Source organism: Aplysia californica, unplaced genomic scaffold (genome assembly GCF_000002075.1).
Source record: "Aplysia californica isolate F4 #8 unplaced genomic scaffold, AplCal3.0 scaffold00946, whole genome shotgun sequence".
In the NCBI taxonomy this organism is placed as follows: domain Eukaryota; kingdom Metazoa; phylum Mollusca; class Gastropoda; order Aplysiida; family Aplysiidae; genus Aplysia; species Aplysia californica.
In genome coordinates, this window is record NW_004798216.1 from 197,937 (window position 1) to 218,301 (window position 20,365).

Sequence of the window (20,365 nt, forward strand, 5' to 3'; positions counted from 1 at the left end):
ACACACACACATACACACACATACACTGTGTCTAAACATCTACATTCGGCAATCTACTCACATTTTGTCTAGACATCTCTCGCGATCTCTTAATAGCAAGGTCCTATCACAGTGCACTTGGGAGATACTTTAGTTTTTTTTTCACACAACATGTATCTCCCTCAAATGAAAAACAAAAGCAGCATGGTTTCATCTCCAGTAATAAAGGAATGAAAGTTTCAACTTGTCCATATTATAATGACGTAGGGCGGGTACAGGGAGAGGAGCCAGACATTCAAACTCCAAAAAATGTTGATATCGTGCTAAAATTTCCAAGTTAGAATTTTGTTATTTTTGGGTCGAGTTCTGTTGAAAACTGACAGGTGACACCTCAACAAATGATTAAAATAGCAAATAATCCGAGAGTAGGAACTAGTGACACATCATGTGTCAAAAGCATCATTGCGGACAAGACTTGAGGTCACTATCATGAAATTCCAGAAGTGTCACATGTGACAAATAACAACCACGATAAACTTCTATCGTTGCAGTTGCCATTATTATAGTAGTTTTCATTTCTATCATTACTTTTTTTCTTATTGTTTCTGTCTTCATTAAGTTTATCATCATAGTTATCAAAATGCATTTCTTCTTTAGCCTAGGCCTCTACTTACAGGCCCCCGTGCTGTTCCCTAACCTTACACAGTGTTAAAAGAGTCCATAAACCTATGCTATATTATTATAGAAATAAAAACATGGCGTTTCAGAGCTATTAACACTTGGTTTCTTTTTCTAATTTTTATATAATATCTTTATAGTGTAGATGCTTTACGCCCGTACTGACCCTATCCAAAACATAATGGGAGTGGGCTACTGCTTCCAGCCTGCCTATCGATACCAGGTCCAACCCGGGCTGAGAGGGACGTAACGTCCAAACTGTGGCTAAGTGAGTAGTGTGTTTTGACTCAAGCAATATCAAGCAAGTGTCGGTGACACGGGGATCAGATGGGTGGTCACTGGAGTGTGTCCTTGAGCAAGACACGACAACCCTAGCTCAAATTACAGGGCGCTGCACAGTGGCGACCGACAGTGGCATTGTTTGTAAACTGTTCTGTATTTATGTAATAGTGTGTATTTATGTAAGTATTTATGCATGTATGTATTTATGTATGTATGTTTGCCATTGTAAAACAAAGTGCCCTACTGGTATGATTGCCATTGTAATTTATTAATTATTATTATTATTATTATTATTATTATTATTATTATTATTATTATTATTATTATTATTATTATTATTATTATTATTATTATAATAAAGACGGCTTCTCTCCACACACAGGATCGAACTCTTGTCTCCTGTATGCGGCAGTTAAACACCTACAGCTATACAACAGACGCCGGGGTTTAGTTCTTTCTTCTATCGAAAATTGAATGAAAGACTTCAGATTTCAAACCGCCTGAGAGACAGAATGTCTGAGTGTCTGTGAGAGACGATTCCTCTTTCAATTGCATCTCCTCTGGAGGGGAGGGGGGGTGAAGAGAATGATAGTCCAAGAGTCTGAGAGAGAGAGAGAGAGAGAGAGAGAGAGAGAGAGAGAGAGAGAGAGAGAGAGAGAGAGAGAGAGAGAGAGAGAGAGAAAGGGAGAGAGAGAGAGAAGGGGGGCAGACAAACAAAGAGAGAGAGAGAGAGAGAGAGAGAGAGAGAGAGAGAGAGAGAGAGAGAGAGAGAGAGAGAGAAAGAGAGAGAGAAGGAGGGGGGGGGGCAGACAAACAAAGAGAGAGAGAGAGAGAGAGAAGGAGGGGGGGGCAGACAAACAAAGAGAGAGAGAGAGGGGGGTGGGTGGGTTCCAGGCGATACTATTTTTGCAAACACAGATGGAAACACAATCATAACAACACCAAGAGAATACATAGTCATTCATTTTATTATTTGCAGTCAGCTTGACAAAACCATAGCTGCCAGAAAGTAAACCTGTATAAAAATAATAATTGTTCTTAAGAAGTAACCATTGTGAGGCTGACAATCTCAGAGACTTTCTTTCTCCTAATTTCTCACTTAAGAAAACAAAGTTTTTCTGGGTCATATCATGGCTAGGAAATTGTTCCGTCCAATCTTTGGGATGGAAGGTTTAATATTTTTTCTCTGCAGGTGGAATCTGGCATTCACATTTGGCACAGCCGCGCAGGTCTTTGACGTATCCCCAGAAACACTTGATCCCACAGGCTGGCACCTGTGGGCACACATGGTTGGGCTCGTAGTAGGCGGGGGAGCAGATATAGGAGCAGCCCAGTCTCTTGCACTGGTAGGCCCCGGGGCAGTCCGAGTTGGTGGAGCACTCATAGTCACAGGCCTGGCCGCCCTCTGCCGGGGACACAGAGCTGGCTGCTGCTGGGAAATAGAGAGGAGATAGTAATGTACTTAGTATGTTCCAGGGTTGTGTTATATAGAAATGGCAAAACATTGTTGCGATTGAACATGTTCCAGGCTCGTTCGTATTTTGGCAAAACTGATGTTCCAGGGTTGTACATGTATATTACTGAATGGGCAAATCTGTAATGTTATTGTACATGTTCCAGGCTCGTTTGTATTGACTTGAGTAAGCAAAACATATGTTCCATGGAAGGCAATCCATCCATTAAAAAATTATATATGGTTACAGCAGTTGTGGTTCATGAGACACGTATCCCATGGACAGCTAGAGAAGCAAATGAAGAAGTCTTGGTTGAAGCAAATTGCAGACGACAGCTTATGACGAATATACGAAAGCGACAGGCAAAGTTCATCGGACACAGAATGAGGAAAGAAGCATTAGACAATTATATTGTAACAACAGGCAAGTTTGATGGAAAGAGAGGCAGAGGCAGACAGAAGGAAAAGATACTGGACAGGTTGACAATATGGCTGTGAACAGTAAGAACGACAGTCACAATCGCTGCAGCGCAAGACAGAGTGAAGAGGAGGTCTATGATCGCCAATGCCAGTCGGCAAGGCACCGGAGGATGGTTGGAGCGGCTTCTTGTGTGTAAAACACACCTACGTAATTTTCAAAACAATGTCGTTATCAAACTTATTTTAAAAATATATTATTTCAGATAGTTTAGTTTATGGCAAAAGTTCTACAGCCCTTGCACCTATCCACCACAGCACAGACTCTGGTGCATGTTTAGAAGTTTGTCTCACCTGCCACAGAGACGAGAAGGGCGAGGAGAAGAAGCTTCATCATGTTCACGTCTTTTCCTGGTCTCTCAAGATGCTCAAGAAAATGTTTGACTTTCCTCGTAAACTCTTGCTGTTTAAATAGGGAGGTTATTCTGTTTTTGTTTTTTTGTTTTTTGTGTTGCTTTTTTCAATATTTTCGTAAGAGTTGTACGTCACTTGCGTAAGAAATAGGTCGTTAGGTTATATAAGTGCCGGAGATTAGAGTGATGCGGTGCTTGCATAACAAGTAGGTCTCTAGGTCAAATAAGATTAGATTGCTGTTCCTGATCCTACAGCTGATCTGACACTATAGGTCACGTAGTGTGGGCTGTCCGCCAGACTTCTGGAATGGTTCTGGTCTTACCTGTTTGGCCTACCCCCCCCCCCCCCAACCTCACACACACACACACACACACACACACACACACACACACACACACACACACACACACAACAACAACAACAACTCACACACACACACACTTGACACACAATTATTATGTCGTTGCATAATATGACTCTCTTTCATCAGATTTTAAGCTAGGTTTTGGAGTGCCCCAAGGTTCAGAGTTGGCTTCCATCTTGTATACGTCACATACACAGTGACTTGGAGCTGGGATTTGATAGAGCAATATAATCTCTCACATGTACGCAAATGATACCCAATTGTGCAAATCTGTTCTACCATCAGACGTTTAAACGTTGGCTGCCACCATCGATCTGTGCATTGATGGTGTCAAGAACTGGATGATTGATAACAAGCACCGACTTAATGAAAATAAAACAGTGATTATTTTACGTAACCCAAAATAAGTCATATACCCATTGACGAACATCACATTTGTACGAAAAGTGAGAAACTGTATTATAATAATGAAAAGACATAAAATTGGGAGTTCATTTTGATTCAAAATTGACAATTGAACACAATGTCAATTATTTATTATTTATATTATTTTGCGAATGGCGTAGAATTGGACACATGTCTATGTTTTTGTCTTGTGTCATCTTTCCTGTTTTCACGTATCGATTCCTTCAATGGTCTCCTAGCTAACCGACCTAACACCACACTCTTCACAAATTACAGCATCTAGAATCTTGCTGCTGGCTTGTACTTAGAAAAAAAAGAAAGAAAAAGGATCGCGTTACTCTCATGTTAAGAACATTGCACTGGCTCTCTGTGTCAGCTAAAATATCCTATAAAATTGAAGCAATATGTCACCAGTGTGTCAATATCAAAGCTCCTTCATATCTCTGTGATCTCATCCAGATTTATGTTCTATCTAGACCACTGGAATCAGGTGATCAGTATCTTTTAAGGGTTCACAGGAGGGGGTGTAAAAAAAGAAAGAGCTGGAAAGATCCTTCGCCCATCTTGCTCCATCAGTTTGGAACCCACTTCCGCAACCCCTGAGGCACACAACACCCGAGGCTAAATCTTTAAAGACACATTTATTGAAGTCATCTAAAATTCAGTAGTTTCATTTTAGTACCATATTAAGTAAACATGTATCATTTTACACTTTAAAAAAAACAACTTCGCATTGTGTAGTTTGTTTTGGTATGGCCACTCAAAATAATGTATATACGTGAGCATGTGATGATAAAGAAGGTGTGTGTGTGTGTGTGTAAGTCTGTGCGTGTATGTCATTCCTTAGTTCATATACCCAAATGTTAATATTATTTTTCCCCCACAGTTCTTGTTTTCTACATGGGTTTACGTAAACTGCATACAGATGTGTGCACACGTGAGCGGGCGCTATAGAAATGACCCTCACTATTACACAATCGGGACAGATAAGGAAGACAGGTGTTTGATAGTATAGGAAATAAGCAAACCACACCAGAGCACCTGCCAGCCACCCGTAATTGTACAACTGATCAAACTAAGTCTGTGACATGTTCTACTTCTTACTGATAACCCAGTTTCTTTTTTATTTAGAGATAGGATGAAGATGTAGGTTACACGCCCTAACGACAGTCAGTTTCCAAAAGTGCCAGCACAGAGTGTTTGCCCCCATATCCCCGTACAAAGTTTGACCCAACTTCATAGACTTGTCGTGTGGTCCTAGGCCAAGAGAGTAACATACATGTGCACAAAAAGGAGGAGCGATAAGGACGATAGATGTTTGATAGAAAAGAGGGAGCAAATCACACAAGAGAACCCGCTAACCACCCACAGAAAAAATAAGTCTGAAACAAAAGAGGGAAAGACAAAGAAGTAGGACCTACCAGTGGCACCCTCCAACCATTCGCGACTTTAAAAAACAAACACCAAACAAACAACAGAAAAAAAAGAACATGACGAAGGTAAATCAACATTCTGCTGTGAGCCTCAACAATCGGCCCTTCAAGATCTTTATTGAACAGTACATGAATTGTGTGCATCACCAAAGTCAAACAGCAATGTACGAGCACAGACAGGAAATTTACCAAACACAACCTCACAATAAACCAAACAAAATGTAAAGTACATGTAACTATAGACATTTTACACGCCCCCACCGACAAAATTTCGTTTTTTAGTTTTAGTAAGTGTTTCTCGGCACTTGCAACACAATAAGGTCATATGAGCGCCAGAAGATTAGAGGTGGTACAAGAGAGTAACAAACATAAAAAAGAAGGAGAGAATAGATAAGGATGATATATGTTTGGTAGGAAAGAAGAAGCAAACCACACCAGAGCACCCGCCAACCACCCACTCACAATCTCGATTAATTAGGAGGTTGGCTGCTTTGACTCTGCCTGTCTGAGCCAATCTGGTGCACACTGCTAATCTGATTCTTTTGATTCAACCACTCTTTCACGGAGGGGACAACAGCTACCATTTTGCACATTACGACCAATCTGACGCGTGACCTTGAAAAATAAACATGTTTGATTTTGAAGGTCACAGTCAAATTTAATTGATGGGGGCATAAAACAGGTTCAACCACACACAATCGAGAATGACAAAGACAGTAAAACAGCACGTTGTCTCATAGTTTGAAATAAAATCTAAATGGAGGTGTTTTTACGCCCCCATCGACACAATTTAGACCACTTTGAAGGTGGCCTTCTGACCCTGCCTGTCTGGGCCAATTCGGGCCGAGAGAGATACGAACATCCCAATAGAAAGACAGAGATACTCCATAAAAGTCTCCCCACTCAAGTCTCCTGCGCACGAAAGCGCAGTGCCTGACTGCTACACTACAGACTACAGACACTGGTGCCTCATAGAGTGCTTGTGCTTGGGGGAAAAAAACGATCAAAAAAGCACCAAAACAAGTTCAGGAACAGAAATAACAGGCAAAAACAGTAGAGACCAGAGCCTTCCTGCAAAATTCTATAAGTTTAATTTGAAATTTTTGTACAGGTTTAACGCCCCTTTCCACACCAAGTTATAAGGTTATTCAACAAGCGAGATCGGTAAGTTTAACTTCTATCCACAATAGTACTACAGAGCCATATGGAAAAAGTAGATTAGTGTGCCTTTCCCAAGGACACAAAGTCGGACTGGACTGAGCCTCCAGCCTACAATCTGAAGTGTGATTGCGGGTCCTGTAGTCTAATCACGAGACAACGGTACTGACATCAGGAACTTTTCCCCACATGCACTTACAATCAGAGCAAAAACATGTTTTGTTTGTCTGAGTAAAGATATGCACTTCAACAACATGATAACGGTAATTTAGAGCAGGATAAAAAAAAAGTAAGACAAACATACAGGAACAAAAGAAAGAAGAAAAGAAGTACGACCAGCCAGTGGCACCCTCCAACTTTACACAAGGAAGAAGGAATAACTATTTCGATATGCGTCTAATCCACTGATAGACGACGCCAAACACGTGTGCTTTCTTCGACAACAAAAAAAAGCAAAAAAACCAACCCCAACCCCCAGTTTTAATAATAATAATAATAATAAATGACATTTACATAGCCCTCAACCCCGATTAAAGTACACAGGCTCTGAGCGCTTTACAATACAATAGTAACATAAAACGTTGTGTTCTGACCAAAAGAACATCTCCAATTATTCAACCAAAGACAACACGCTCTGCATAAGAAAGGGAAAAAACCCCCAACAGACAGCAGGAAATTATGATCTATACATTTCAACATTTCTGAAAAACGTAAAGATATCAATGTTATTCCCCTACCCCCACACACAGATCATAAAAGTGCAGATGATCAGGTGTTATTATGGAGACCAACATCCTACGAAAAGAAGGCGAGATAAGGACGATAGAGATGTTTGTTTGATAGGAAAGAAGGAGCGAGCAAACCACAAATGAGCACCCACCAACCACCCACCACTGTGAGTCAACAAACAGAACTCCAAACAAGCCTAGAACTAGCAAAAAATAAAATAAAATAAAAAATAAACAATCTTCACAAGTTTAGGTGCAAAGATCAAAAGTGTACACAATATTATCTCGGAAAACCCCCCAACCCATAACAAGGACAGAGCAGAAACTACAACTCTTTAGAAAAAAAAAGTTAAATGAAGGTGTTTTACACCCCCATCAACACAATTTAGATCATTTAGGAAGCTAGCAGGCTTCTGACCCTGCCTGTCAGGCGACCCTGAGACTCAATAAAAATTCTCCTCACGAGGGAATCAAATTCGGGTCACCTGCGTGCAACAGAGTAACACCAAACCACTATACCACAGACGCCAGTCACAATCAATACTGATAGAAGTAGAAGAAGATAAACCAAGAACACAAAAACAAAAAAACAAAACCACAATACAGTGAAACAAAAAGGAGAACTCGTTCACTCTGTCAATGCCATTACATAAAAACTGTTACATCATTCTGAGAGACTTGCATCTGTTTTTTTCCCCAGACTAAAAGTGCTTGATTCCCAGCTGTCCTACCTTGAGACAATGAATTGAAATAAATATAGTAGGAGATTTTACTTATGCCTTCATCAACACCTCGTTTAGCGGCTGGCTTCGTTCCAGCCTTTCAGGGGCAACCCCGGCTGAGACGGATATAACATCCCAGCAGAAAGAACAAAATACTCAATAAAAATTTCTCTCTTAAAACATCCAAGCAGAAAGATCAAAATACTCGATAAAAATTTCTCCCCACTCAGGAGACAAACTGGGGTCTCCTATGAACAACAGCGAAGTGCCTAACTGCTACACCCCAGACACCAGTTTGAGACAATGTGAAAAAAACAAAAACAAAAAAAACAACCCAGAAAGAATAACAAACATAAAAGATACGATGAACACCTGAGAGGGCGAAACACTTTTGGTCTTGACAACTACATAAAACAAACCTACATAATATATAGATCTACATGTACAATAATTTGATTCACAAAATGAACAACAGAAACAAAAATGAACCTGATACAATATTCTCCGTCTTTCCAGATGGTTCTATCCACCACAGTTTCTCAAACCACCAGAAGTATTCAGCCATAGCAAAGTCTTCAAACAAGACAAAGAATGACATGAAATATTTAAAGTTGGACTGGAGTTTTCAAAAGTTTTGCTCAAGTGTAGACCTGACTTCATAAAATTTTTTAATGTACCGTAGGTGTACTTACACCCCCATTAACCCAAAAATATCATTCAGGACGCAGGTTCCACTCTGCTTGTCAGGGCCAACCAGGGCACAGAGGGATACGACATCCCAGCAGAAAGCTGACAATACTCAATAAAAATTCTCCCAACTCGAGAACCAAACTCTGGTCTCCTCCATGCAACAGAGAAGTGCCTAACTGCTACACCACATAATTATACTGTTAGACCTAACATAACCAGTTCATGTAAGTACTTTAAAATGCCACCCAAAATAAAATCTCTACAGCAAAGAAGTAAAAAGAATAAAGTGGACCTTACTTCAATCTCATTTTTAGAACTGGTGTTGCTTTTTTTTTTTGGCAGCTGCTCAAGCCATTCCTCTACACATATGCACTTCATCAAGACATCTGTGAAAACTTTTTCTTATTCTTAAAAATGTAGGTGTACTCTACTTGTCAAAGCCAGCTGACCAGCAGTGAACAAGACAGAGATAGACCAAGATACTCAATAAAAATTCTCCTCTCTATAGAACCCAACTTGGGATTCCTGACTACGACAGCAAAGTGTCTAGCCTGCTACATCGCAGACTTCAGTCTGTGAAAACTGAACGGCGACACCTCAACAAATGACTAGAAACACAGAACATAACATAGAAGAAATAAGTTACATGTGAACAATCATTGCAGACAGGACTTGTAACTATCATGAAGAAGTTCCCAAGTCCTTTAATTAACATACAAAAAAAATTACACAATGAAAAATATACTGCCCTTTGGTATACCCTGATCCAATCCCAGACGTCGGCAAAGTGTTTCAGAGAGAGCTATTTATATTGCTACTCCATGTTGTCACTATGCATGGTGTCTTCACCCCCCCCCCCCCCCGACACAATTTTGATCATTTTAGAGACAGGCTGCTTTGACCCTGCCTGTCAGGACCAGCCCAGAATGAGAGGTGATATAACATCCCAGCAGAAAGGCCGAGATACTTGATAAAAATGATCCCCACACAGGAATCAAACTCAGGTCTTTTGCGTGTGATGACAAAGCACCTAACTGCTACACCACAGAAACCTGGACCTTTATTGTATTTACAAAGAGAATTCTAACAAACGTTGTGCAAAGTGGATATATAGAAGAGAGATGACCAAATAATCTACAAACAGACTATACTCATTTTGTAACTCCTTCATCATAAAGCACTAAATTTAAAGCAAAAGTGTTACAAGATTCTCTAGTGCTATACAAGCAGGGAAAATGTCTAGAACTTCTTCAATACTTTGTCGTAAACAAAGGAGACCAAGGGGGTGAAAATGAGAACATGTATGGCAGACAAAATAACACAGAACTTTATAGATGAATTTGCACAGCAAACAAAAGCTCTAAAATATGAATTAAATAATATGAAAATGAACAATTCATACATAAACTAAAGTTCGTCAGAGCGTGCCAGTAATAAATCAAACCTGACCATACCGGTACAAATTAAAGCTAGGACACTTTGAATGCAGAAAGTATGTCAAGACCACAGTGTGTGACACTTCAAACGACACATCTTTACAGCTGTAATGCCACAAGACACGTGTGGCCACATCAAGTGATAACCTGTTTTAAGTCTCGATAAAGAATATTTTCGTAATTCAAAGTAAAACTGAAAGACTTGTTTCAAACAATCGAACTTTACAACTGTATAAAAAACTCCTTGTGCACTCATATGATGACTTTCTGCAGTCGCGAGGGCCGTAATACTCCTACCAAACCAAACCAAAAACTTCTTGATTCCTTTTGAAACGTGAATAAAGACAGATTGAGCGCTCCGAGCTCTGCCTACAAAAAGCAGACGTATGCACCCACACATCTTGTACCCCCACCACCGTTCAACAGTCGAACACTTTGACTTACATAAACATCTTTTCACTTCTCCAAAACACCCACTATCCATTTTGAATACATAATTTGAAGCAATAACCAGCCATGTATGTGCTCAAAAAAAGTTTTTTTACATAAATGTAACATGTACTCATTGGTCAAGCCCCCGAGCTGATAGACTCCATTCATAAACTAAAGGCAGGGCCAGCAGGCCTCATGGCTCTGAAGACAGTACACGGAGCACTCAATTTATCTCTATTTATGGTGCTTACACCTCAGAAAAGGAACATTTTTAGCACATCAAATTATTCCCTCTCAAGAACAAAAAAAAAATCTTGACTTCACGAAAGAATTTCGAGAGTGGCCAACCCTGTCGTAGCTAGGCCCACCATAATGTGGGAGCAGAATCCAGCTTAGTCACACACACACAGACGAATAAACCACGGCTACTAAATACACTATTCGGTCATTTTGGGGAGAGAGAACAGAATACAAAAGTATATACTGTGGAGTCTGCTTAAACCGAAATAATTAAAAAAAACTGGGGCTTTATTTTGTTTCTGTTTCCCCGTGTTTTGTATTAACCACATTCGGTTTCTTTTTTTTTCTTATGGACCTGTCCGGTGAGCAATGACGTTGTTGCCCAGGACAGGTAATACAGGTGTTAGTGGACTCCGCCGTACTTAAGTAGATAAACATTCCAGAAGCAGGCCAGCTACAACAAAAGATTACGTAGATGAACAAGTTAAAGTATTGAGCCACCACCAGGACATTACCAACAACAAAAACATGTCATCAGAAAATCTGGGAAACATTGTTGACTAAAAGTAAAAGCATGATGAACACCATCCAGACACGACAGACGACATCACGAGACCACAAAATTCATCTCACAAACAACGAGAACCAAAGACAAAGACATTGTTAACCCCTTTATTGCCTTATGATGTACTTGATATGCCATGAAACTGTGTAATTTTCAGTTCTTTGCCGTATCACGTAAGTCACGGAAGTTGGCAAAATTTGCTGTTCCTGTTTGCCTATTAGACGTCACATGACATCACGCTAATTATCTGGCTCTCATTCTTCTATAAGGAGATTTCGGCACAAGCACAGCATGGTTTCACATTCAAGAATAACAAAAAGGACTATATCAGCATCAAATTTGTTGGTATTACTTTACAGTTAGGTTTGCAAGTGATCGATAAATATAGGCCTTGGCTTGCCAACGAACACGTGCTCTCGGCAAAAATCAAAAATCAAAATGACTTTAAAGAGGGAGGAAATTTTCTCTTTTGATTTAGATTTGCAAATTTTGCCAACTTATGAGAAAGACGGGGAACATAGGGAATGAGGAAAGGGAGGAAAGTGACCCATGGTCCAACATATGAGGGGGCTAGAATTTACATCTGATCTAGACAGCAAGTCCACTAACACTGAGACATGGGAGGCTGCTGTCCTGGCTAACCAGCTCAGCTGAAAGAAGTAATTTCTGACAGTCAGAACGCACACACACCCTGGCAACAAAGGGGTTAAAACAAATGAGTTGAAATCTGAACTTTTAGTTGAGAAAATAATGATGGTGTAGTCAACATGAAACAGGGGATGAAAACACTGTCTACAGGCCAAGATGTATCAGACACTCATGAGACAGGGGGATAAAACCACTGTTTTTAATGACATACTGAATCAGACAGATGTGAAAAGGAGGATGGAAATACGGTTTTTTTTCAATGCCATTCTTTATCAGACTGACGCACAATGGGGGATGAAAACACTATGTTTGTTATGCCATTCTTTATCAGACAGCTGCTATTATAGAAGGAACATTTATCAAACATTTGAGCTGCAACCGTGACAAAGAAGTAACAACGCACATTACACAAATCAGTTCTGTCACACTTTTTAGTACAATATTATCTTCTTCTCCAGATTGTTTATATTTTTTTAATTTATAGGTGTTTTCTTTACACCCCAGCCCACACAATTTAGATAATTAAGGAGGCAGGCTTCAACCCTGCATGTCAGGGCCAGCCCAGGCTGAGAGGGATACAATACAAAGTCCCAGCAGAAAGACACAGACACTCAACAAAAAATTCTCTCCACATGGGAATCAAACTCCCGCCCCCTGAGGGTGGTGGCCAAGCATTTAACACTTACATACCGCCGGTGAGTAAGGCCGTAGTATGCGCTCACTACCGCTGGCGATGAACGCAACCAGGCGCACTAAAGATAATTAAACAACGAATGGACGCACTGCACAGAAGTAAATACCAAAGGAAGTCACTTTAAATGATGGCTGAATAGTTGATGAAGCTCTGTGAATTTTTAAAGCGTGTGTCTTGGGCTGCCACGGTTTTTTTTTTCAAATAAAAAGAAATTCTACCACAGCTTCAGCATTCTTAACTGGTGCATACTTGAGGGTTTTTCACTATATGAGCCTGCGGTACTGTAAGTGTTAAATGCTCTACCACAGACGCTGGTGCACCCATGTCTTCCCAGTTCCCTCAGCAAAACCACGTGAACATACTCAAAGCGAACAAATCATCATCACACAAATATCAACTCAAGTCAAAGAAACAACAGATAACCTAATCTCCCATCAATGGGCCGGTCATCTCAACCAGTGCTTGCCAACCGGGCTGCTATCACCCACTAGTGGGCCATTTGGTTATTTTGGTGGGCGGTGGGGATCATGGGGTAGAGACAAGTGTTGTTTGTGAGACATTGTGGTGAAGAAATCAGGCGCTCGTCAAAATAATGAAATTGAAAAAACTGGCATTTTTCTGCAAGTTCAGCAATTTTAATCAAATTTTGGCTTTTTCGCTCAACACCACTGTTGTCCAATTAAGAACACATTTCTGGGTGGATTTTATTGAAAAACGTTGATTAAAGGCACAAAAATGTAAGTTTTCAGTTTCTACGGACTATCAAGCTATGGAAATAACCAGAGTTTGGCGGCCATTTTCTCGCTAATCCTACCTTTGAAACCAGGCAACCCCACACTGTTCAACCTCAAATATCTTTGACTTCTATTCAAGTTAAATGGGCATTTATTTCACAGATAGCAAGACAACTGAACAAGCTTAAGGGTGATACCAATAACTTCACATGTCCAAAAAATTGACGAGCGCCCGATTCCACCATGTCATGACACATTTTATGCCTTGTCTGAAAATACATGCAGGTGGGTCATACCAAAATGTCAGCCTGTCTCGGTGGCAAAAGAGGGCCCTGGCTAGAAAAGGTTGACAAGCACAGGTGGTAAGTAATCCACTGGTCTCCCAGGTCTTTGTAAATTACGAAACCTCTACAAGATAACATTTTGAGACATCAGCACAGGAAAACATTCTTAAATTTAACTGCGCTCGTAATTCTCATATTTTAAAATTAAAACAATATTGTTTTCCAAATATTCAAGAAGCTCAACATAGTCTTACGGACACAAAAGACACAGTGACACTGCACCTCTAGCAGAAACAACCCTGTTGTCTAGTACTCTCTGAGAACCTGATACAAGACAGAAAGCTTCCCAAAGATTATCCACAACTTGTACACTCGAGAGAAATATACAGAAACCATTCAGCATATACATGAACATACATATTTACAAAGTAAAGTCAATAAAATTTACATTCATCGTCAAGTGATCAAACGTAGAGGCCGCTAGGCTTACATTCGACAAACAGCCATTTGAAATACTGCTCTGTAAACAAAGACTGCAGGAACAAAGCTGTATGTAGACAAGGCTGGTCCCAGCCATCAGCCTAGTCCTGCACTTCTAAATCTTTTGTCACAATCCACTGCCATCGTTGTTTAAAGACTCACTGACATTTACAATCAAAATTGTGTATACTCCCCCCCCCCCCCCACACACACAAACCAATTCTTCCTCTTTATCCCTCAGTTCTATTACCCTTTTGTAACACAAGCAGTAGGGCCTACTCTCGTAAAAAAAGTCAGAGCAAGTACATCCCATATACCTGACCCACAACCAGAGGCAAATCTCTTATAAAAACAACGAAGAAAAAAGTGGAACGCTATAATAAAAATCAAACATACTAATAATTTGCATCGTTTGTTTCGTAGAGGAAAAAACTGCAGTAGTAGATAGATGTAACTGACTGATGAAGCTCAGCGGCTCACCATTCGGAAGAACAACGGACTGTGTACATTCATTGTCTAGAATCTAAAATACCTAAAAAATGCTGCAATGTTGCATGAAGAGACCTTTTTTTTCTGGATAACACTAAGATACTGTTTAATAGCTGCCTCTGCACTAGTCATTCATGCTATAAAACAAAACAAAACAAAACTAGTACCACATCAGAGGTGCCACGGGGTTACCGGAAATATCCTGAACTGCCACAACCCCGTGGAAATGCATGCAAAGGAACACAAAATTTTTGTATCATATTATATAAATCTTTATCTCCAGCAAGCCACTCCCAGTGGCACGTGATTGGAACTTCTGTGCTGGGGGTCCACTGGTAGCCGCTCGGGTACAATCCTTTATGATGACTTTGATGTCAAATTAATTTTTGTCAATTAATAAAAACAGCTCTCTTTTACCGCGAGTTCTTTCATAAGACAGAAAGCTATCAAAATAGGTTCACCTGCTTTGATTCAATGACCAATTTGTGATGTGTATGTCACTTTTAGATTTCATACCAATAGAGGGCCCCAGCCCAGTGGGTTTACCCCCCCCCCCCTCTCCTCCAGAGATAAAGAGTTACTACATCTTATTTACAAGAAGTCATGCAAAATCTGGATAATTTTAGAAATCTGGCTTTGTGGAATTATTCAGATATTTGTAACCTCTGTCAAATTCTTCAAGTTCATGATATACTAATGAAATATTGCACAAAGAAAATCTAAATATCAGTCTGAGGGGCAGACCCTTCTTAGTTTGCAACTATGATACTAGAGATGTATGATACTAGAGATGTTTCACTTGTAACTATGATACTAGAGATGTTTCACTTGTAACTATGATACTAGAGATGTTCCACTTGTAACTATGATACTAGAGATGTTCCACTTGTAACTATGATACTAGAGATGTTTCACTTGTAACTATGATACTAGAGATGTTCCACTTGTAACTATGATACTAGAGATGTTTCACTTGTTACTATGATACTATAGATGTTTCACTTGTAACTATGATACTAGAGATGTTTCACTTGTAACTATGATACTAGAGATGTTTCACTAAAAACTATGATACTTCACTAGAAACTATGATACTAGAGATGTTTCACTTGTGACTGTGATACTACAGATGTTTCACACCTCCACTGACAGAATTTAAATCATTTAGGAGGCAGGCTGCTCTGATCCTGCCTGTCAGGGCAACCATCACCACAGCTGAGATGGACAAAAGGTCCCGTCAGACAAGTAGAGATACTCGCTAAAAACAACTTGAAGGGACAGAAGCAAGTATCTGGTTATACTTGAACCACAGTAGTTTTCCAACAGCTATCTCTGCTCTAGTTACCACAGATAACACGCGGGCAGTATTGCATACAGACGTAAGTCATTTTTGGCGGCCGTTGGGAGATACGTCTGTATGCAGCGCTGCCCGTGAACATCCGTCCACAAGATCACGATCCTGACAGAAACACTCCCCCAGACACATATGCCTGACTGGGCTTTTGTTTTTAGACGATGGCTGTGTCAATCGCACTGAAAAGCTATTTCTGTCACTTCCTCTGCGTCAAACAACAACTGAACAAAGGATTCAACTTCTGTCACTTTCTCTCCTTTTCCAGCATCAATCGAACAAGAACGAGATTTCTGTCACTTTCTCTCCATCCAGTCATCCACTTTTTTTTTCACGAGTCTCGTTTTACTCCTGTCTTTCGGATTCCTTTTTTTCTTTCCTCAGACGGCTCACAAACGGCTCACAACCAACAGCGTTCACTACCTCAGTAACGGGAATCTACAGCTGGGCCACTCAGACGCACAACAAAAACGAACAACTCATCTGGTCCACTCAACGCACACACACATACACAGGCCCTCAGCCGGACTGCTCGTCAGTGTATAGTATACATGGTGGCCAGTACATCTTTTGTCTGTCCTTTCAGTATATATGTATATATATATAACATATATAAGGCGAGCTGACAAAATGAGTTACTTCTCGTAATCCACAAATGGAGATATTGGCCAAAAATCGACACATGGGTCAAATTTGTAGATATTCTAACGATGCCATATTTTTTAATTATAACATGCCTTTTATTATTTCATACTTATAAATTGTAAAAACTTCACCTATAAGAGTGATGTATCTATTCCCATAAGAATAGAATCCGAGAAGTAACTCATTTTGTCAGCACACCTCTCACATATATATATATATATATAGATGTCAGGCCACAGTTTTCCACGTGAGCAGTCACGGCCATCACACCTCAAGGTGGGAATACAGTACGGTCAGTAGCTAGGTCAAGGTTACATCACGTTTTGATGACGCTCTGAAGGTCGTCTGGCAGGGTGGAGACGATGTCCTCCAGCTGTTTCTGTAGCCGCGACACGCTGTCCTTGGCCACGATCCCGTGGTGGTGGGAGGCAAACGTCTGGGGAGGGCAGAGTTTTTTTTTCGTAAGAGTTTTAAGGCACTTTCAACACAATAACGTAGCATATTGCCAATATATATAACCAATGTGTCAGAATCTGGACAATAAAGATGTATCTTATCTTATAAGGTCATATAAGTGCCGAAGATTAGAAGTGTTACGAGAGTAAAAAACGTAAAAATGAAGGAGGAGGAGATAAGGTTGATAGGAAAGAAGAAGCAAACCATAACAGAGCACCTGCCAACCACCCACAGCAGGTCATTGTATTTATAAATTATAAGTTTACATGTAACAGATGTCTCTTTCTATGTTACAACTGCTGACAGAACAGTAAAAGTCAATTTACTCCAATAGAAGCCTGGCCTTTCCATTTCTTTCTTACAAAGTAAAATACTGTTGACAGAGTTTGAGATTTTATAAATTTAAAGATGTGAGGGTTTTTTCCCAAGATGGCTGCTGTCACCATAGCAACAAGAGACACATTTGTCATGAATAACGTCCAAAATCACTAGGTACCTTAGCATTGAGTCATACTAGACTAAATTCATTTATATTGGTCTGTAAATTTAAAAATATTAAGCTCGTAAGACATCTACAGACAGACATGATATGATGAACTCACCAATTTTTCTTTGATTTTGAGAATCAGATCCACAATTTCCACTTCTTCTTTGTCTACAATCCACTCCGACAAATTCTGGAAGAATAAAGACAGGACAACTTAAACATACAACCCTGTCACTACTGACTCAAACACAGCTATACAAATATATTTTTTTTTAAAGAAAAAAAGAAAACTCATCTTTAGTTGGTTATAAAAAGAAACAACAATCCGATATCACTGTACAAGGGGGCATAATCAAAATAATTAAGATTATTTAGCAGGCGACTGCTTCGACTCTACTTATCATGGCCAACCCAGGCTGAGAGAGGAAAATTCTCCTTCCCATTCTCTAAAATAACAACTCCACCCCCACCCCCCACCCCAAACCCCCCCCCCCCCCAAAAAAAAAACCCAAACCGAAACATGAACAAGACGAGCCGGAGAGAGAGAGTGAGAGTGACGTAGGAGAAACTCACAGCATTACTCAAGGCCTCCAGATGCAGCAGCTGTAGTTTCTGGTTGACCTCTCGCTGCCGCTGGTAGTACCAGCCCTCGAAGTTGGGGGAGCGGAAGAAACGTCTGAGGAGTGAAGATACAGAGAGAAGAAAATAGAAAACAAATGAAATAGACAACACTCATATGTTTTGTTTTTTACTGCTCTTCTTTTGTGTATATAGTTAATGTATGGTTGTGAAATTTCTCCTTTATGTGGTTGAACTGGTTTTTCTTGTTTCTGTGAAATATTTTCTCTAGTGTGAATGATCATGTGATTGGTGTAAAGCACTCAGAGCTTCTACTAGTATGGGATGAAGCGCTATATAAATGCAATCTGTTATTATTACTATTACTACCAATTCAAACAGAACTATACAAATGTAAAATAAAAAAAAAAAAAAATATTTGTAAGGTAAAGCGCATAGAGCATGCTGTAGAGTGTGGATAAGCACTATGCAGATGCAGTTATCATTATCATTTGCTAGCTATGAAAAGAAAAGAAACAACAATGAGATGTAACTTGATGTTTTATGCCCCTATCAACACCATTTAGACCATTAAGTTGGCAGGTTGCTTTCGTTTTAGTAAACAAAGCAAAATCAAACACATAATTTTTCCTTTGGGCCTCTCTAGAAGAGACAAAAGTCATTTTTACTCGATTCAGGATCGGACACATGTCCCTGCAAATAAATACCTTCTTCAGGGAGATGAGAAGCTGTTCTGTGTCGAATGCGACACGGATCTTACCAAAAGAATGTCTAGACTTCGGAGAGACCCGAAGGAAATACTTCAAATGCAAAAAAATTGTAAGATCTGTTTTCCGTCGTTGATCACAACAGAATTCTCGTTTTTATAAAGACCATTGGCCTTTACGATAACTTGTTAAAACAGCTATTCTGACTTTTAGCAGGCTATCATTTTTAAACTCATTTTTCCTCAAGTTTTTAGCATTTTAAATCTGGTCGTTGACTTGAGCCAAGCCCTGCAGTGAAATGTTGTGAACGCAACCAACTTGTGTTTCGCGCGCTCATACGACCTTATCCAGTTGCGAGCGCAGTAAAACTCTTACTAAAACTAACAAATAAAACAAAATTTTTTTCACCCACTTGTAGAGGGACTCCCAGTCTCCCTTGATGCCACAGGTGAGCTGAGGGCCAGAGTGCTCCACCGTCTCCAGAAACTTCTCCGACTCAAATGGCCTCAGTTTGGGAGGTCCCTGAAGTACAAGTTTTACAGAAAAAGATGATAACGGGCGAGAATAATGTAATCATGTTTGCCCGGCCAATGACTATTCCTGTGTCTGTGCATGTATGTGCGCATGAGTGTGTGTGTGTGTTTGTGTGTGTGTGTGTGTGTGGGTGTGTGTGTGTGTGTGTGTGTGTGTGTGTGTGTGTGTGTGTGTGTGTGTAAGAGAGAGGGTCTGTTGAAGTATGCATAGAATGTATTTACCATGCAGCAGCAAATTTTTTTTTGTGGAGCAAAATGTTATCTCACCTGTCTCGTCTTATTTTATGAAATTATCACAGTGGGGAGTAAACTACAAAGAACCAGATGACCATATGTGCCGTGTACTGGCCTATTCTTACCTCCACACTGCCCATCAGCCCACAATCGCCTCAGATCACGCATTTTTTACAGGAACTAAATTCTTATTTTAGAAGACTAAACCTCCATATCATTTGAACGATCCAAACAAATGTAACCATAAATAAATCGAAAACAATTTAACCCGATGCATGGAACTGCACATCATATCAGAAAAATGGTTATCTTAGAACTATCCAACAATGATAGTCTCTGTCTCAGCTTTTCCTTTGCTTTACGGAATTTAGCAGTGAAAAAGCAAAGGCATAAAAGAACCAAGTTGTTTTTTAAAATGATGAAACTTAGAGAAGAGAAGGCCTACCTTGTGTGGAGAGATGTTCCTCTGTAGGGGCATCAGGCTGGCCATGTACCGCTCCTGTAGATACAAATAAAAAGAAAAAGGTTACACCAGGGGCTCCTTAACCGTGGTGCATGCATCGACCACTGAGGGCGGGGTGAGTTCTTCCCAGGAGGTTTGTGATGTGTCTCTTAAAGTCAAAACTAGAGTACTTTTTGTTCAAGTAA

At 40.0% G+C, this 20,365-nt stretch overlaps 1 protein-coding gene across 3 annotated transcripts in view; it reads right to left on the reverse strand.

Annotated features, from left to right (window-relative positions):
- Nucleotides 1-16,797: 16,797 nt before the first annotated feature.
- LOC101857685 (protein DENND6B) overlaps nucleotides 16,798-20,365 on the reverse strand; it is a 28,837-nt gene continuing 25,269 nt past the window's right edge. For all 3 annotated transcript variants that reach the window (XM_013089411.2, XM_013089412.2, XM_005110794.3), the window contains 5 exons: nucleotides 20,163-20,216; nucleotides 19,363-19,472; nucleotides 18,238-18,340; nucleotides 17,780-17,854; nucleotides 16,798-17,157 (listed from right to left, as the gene is read on the reverse strand). In XM_013089411.2, the coding sequence (XP_012944865.1) occupies nucleotides 17,038-17,157; nucleotides 17,780-17,854; nucleotides 18,238-18,340; nucleotides 19,363-19,472; nucleotides 20,163-20,216 (462 nt within the window). In that variant the 3' untranslated portion in view covers nucleotides 16,798-17,037. The remainder of the gene's footprint in view (nucleotides 17,158-17,779; nucleotides 17,855-18,237; nucleotides 18,341-19,362; nucleotides 19,473-20,162; nucleotides 20,217-20,365) is intronic.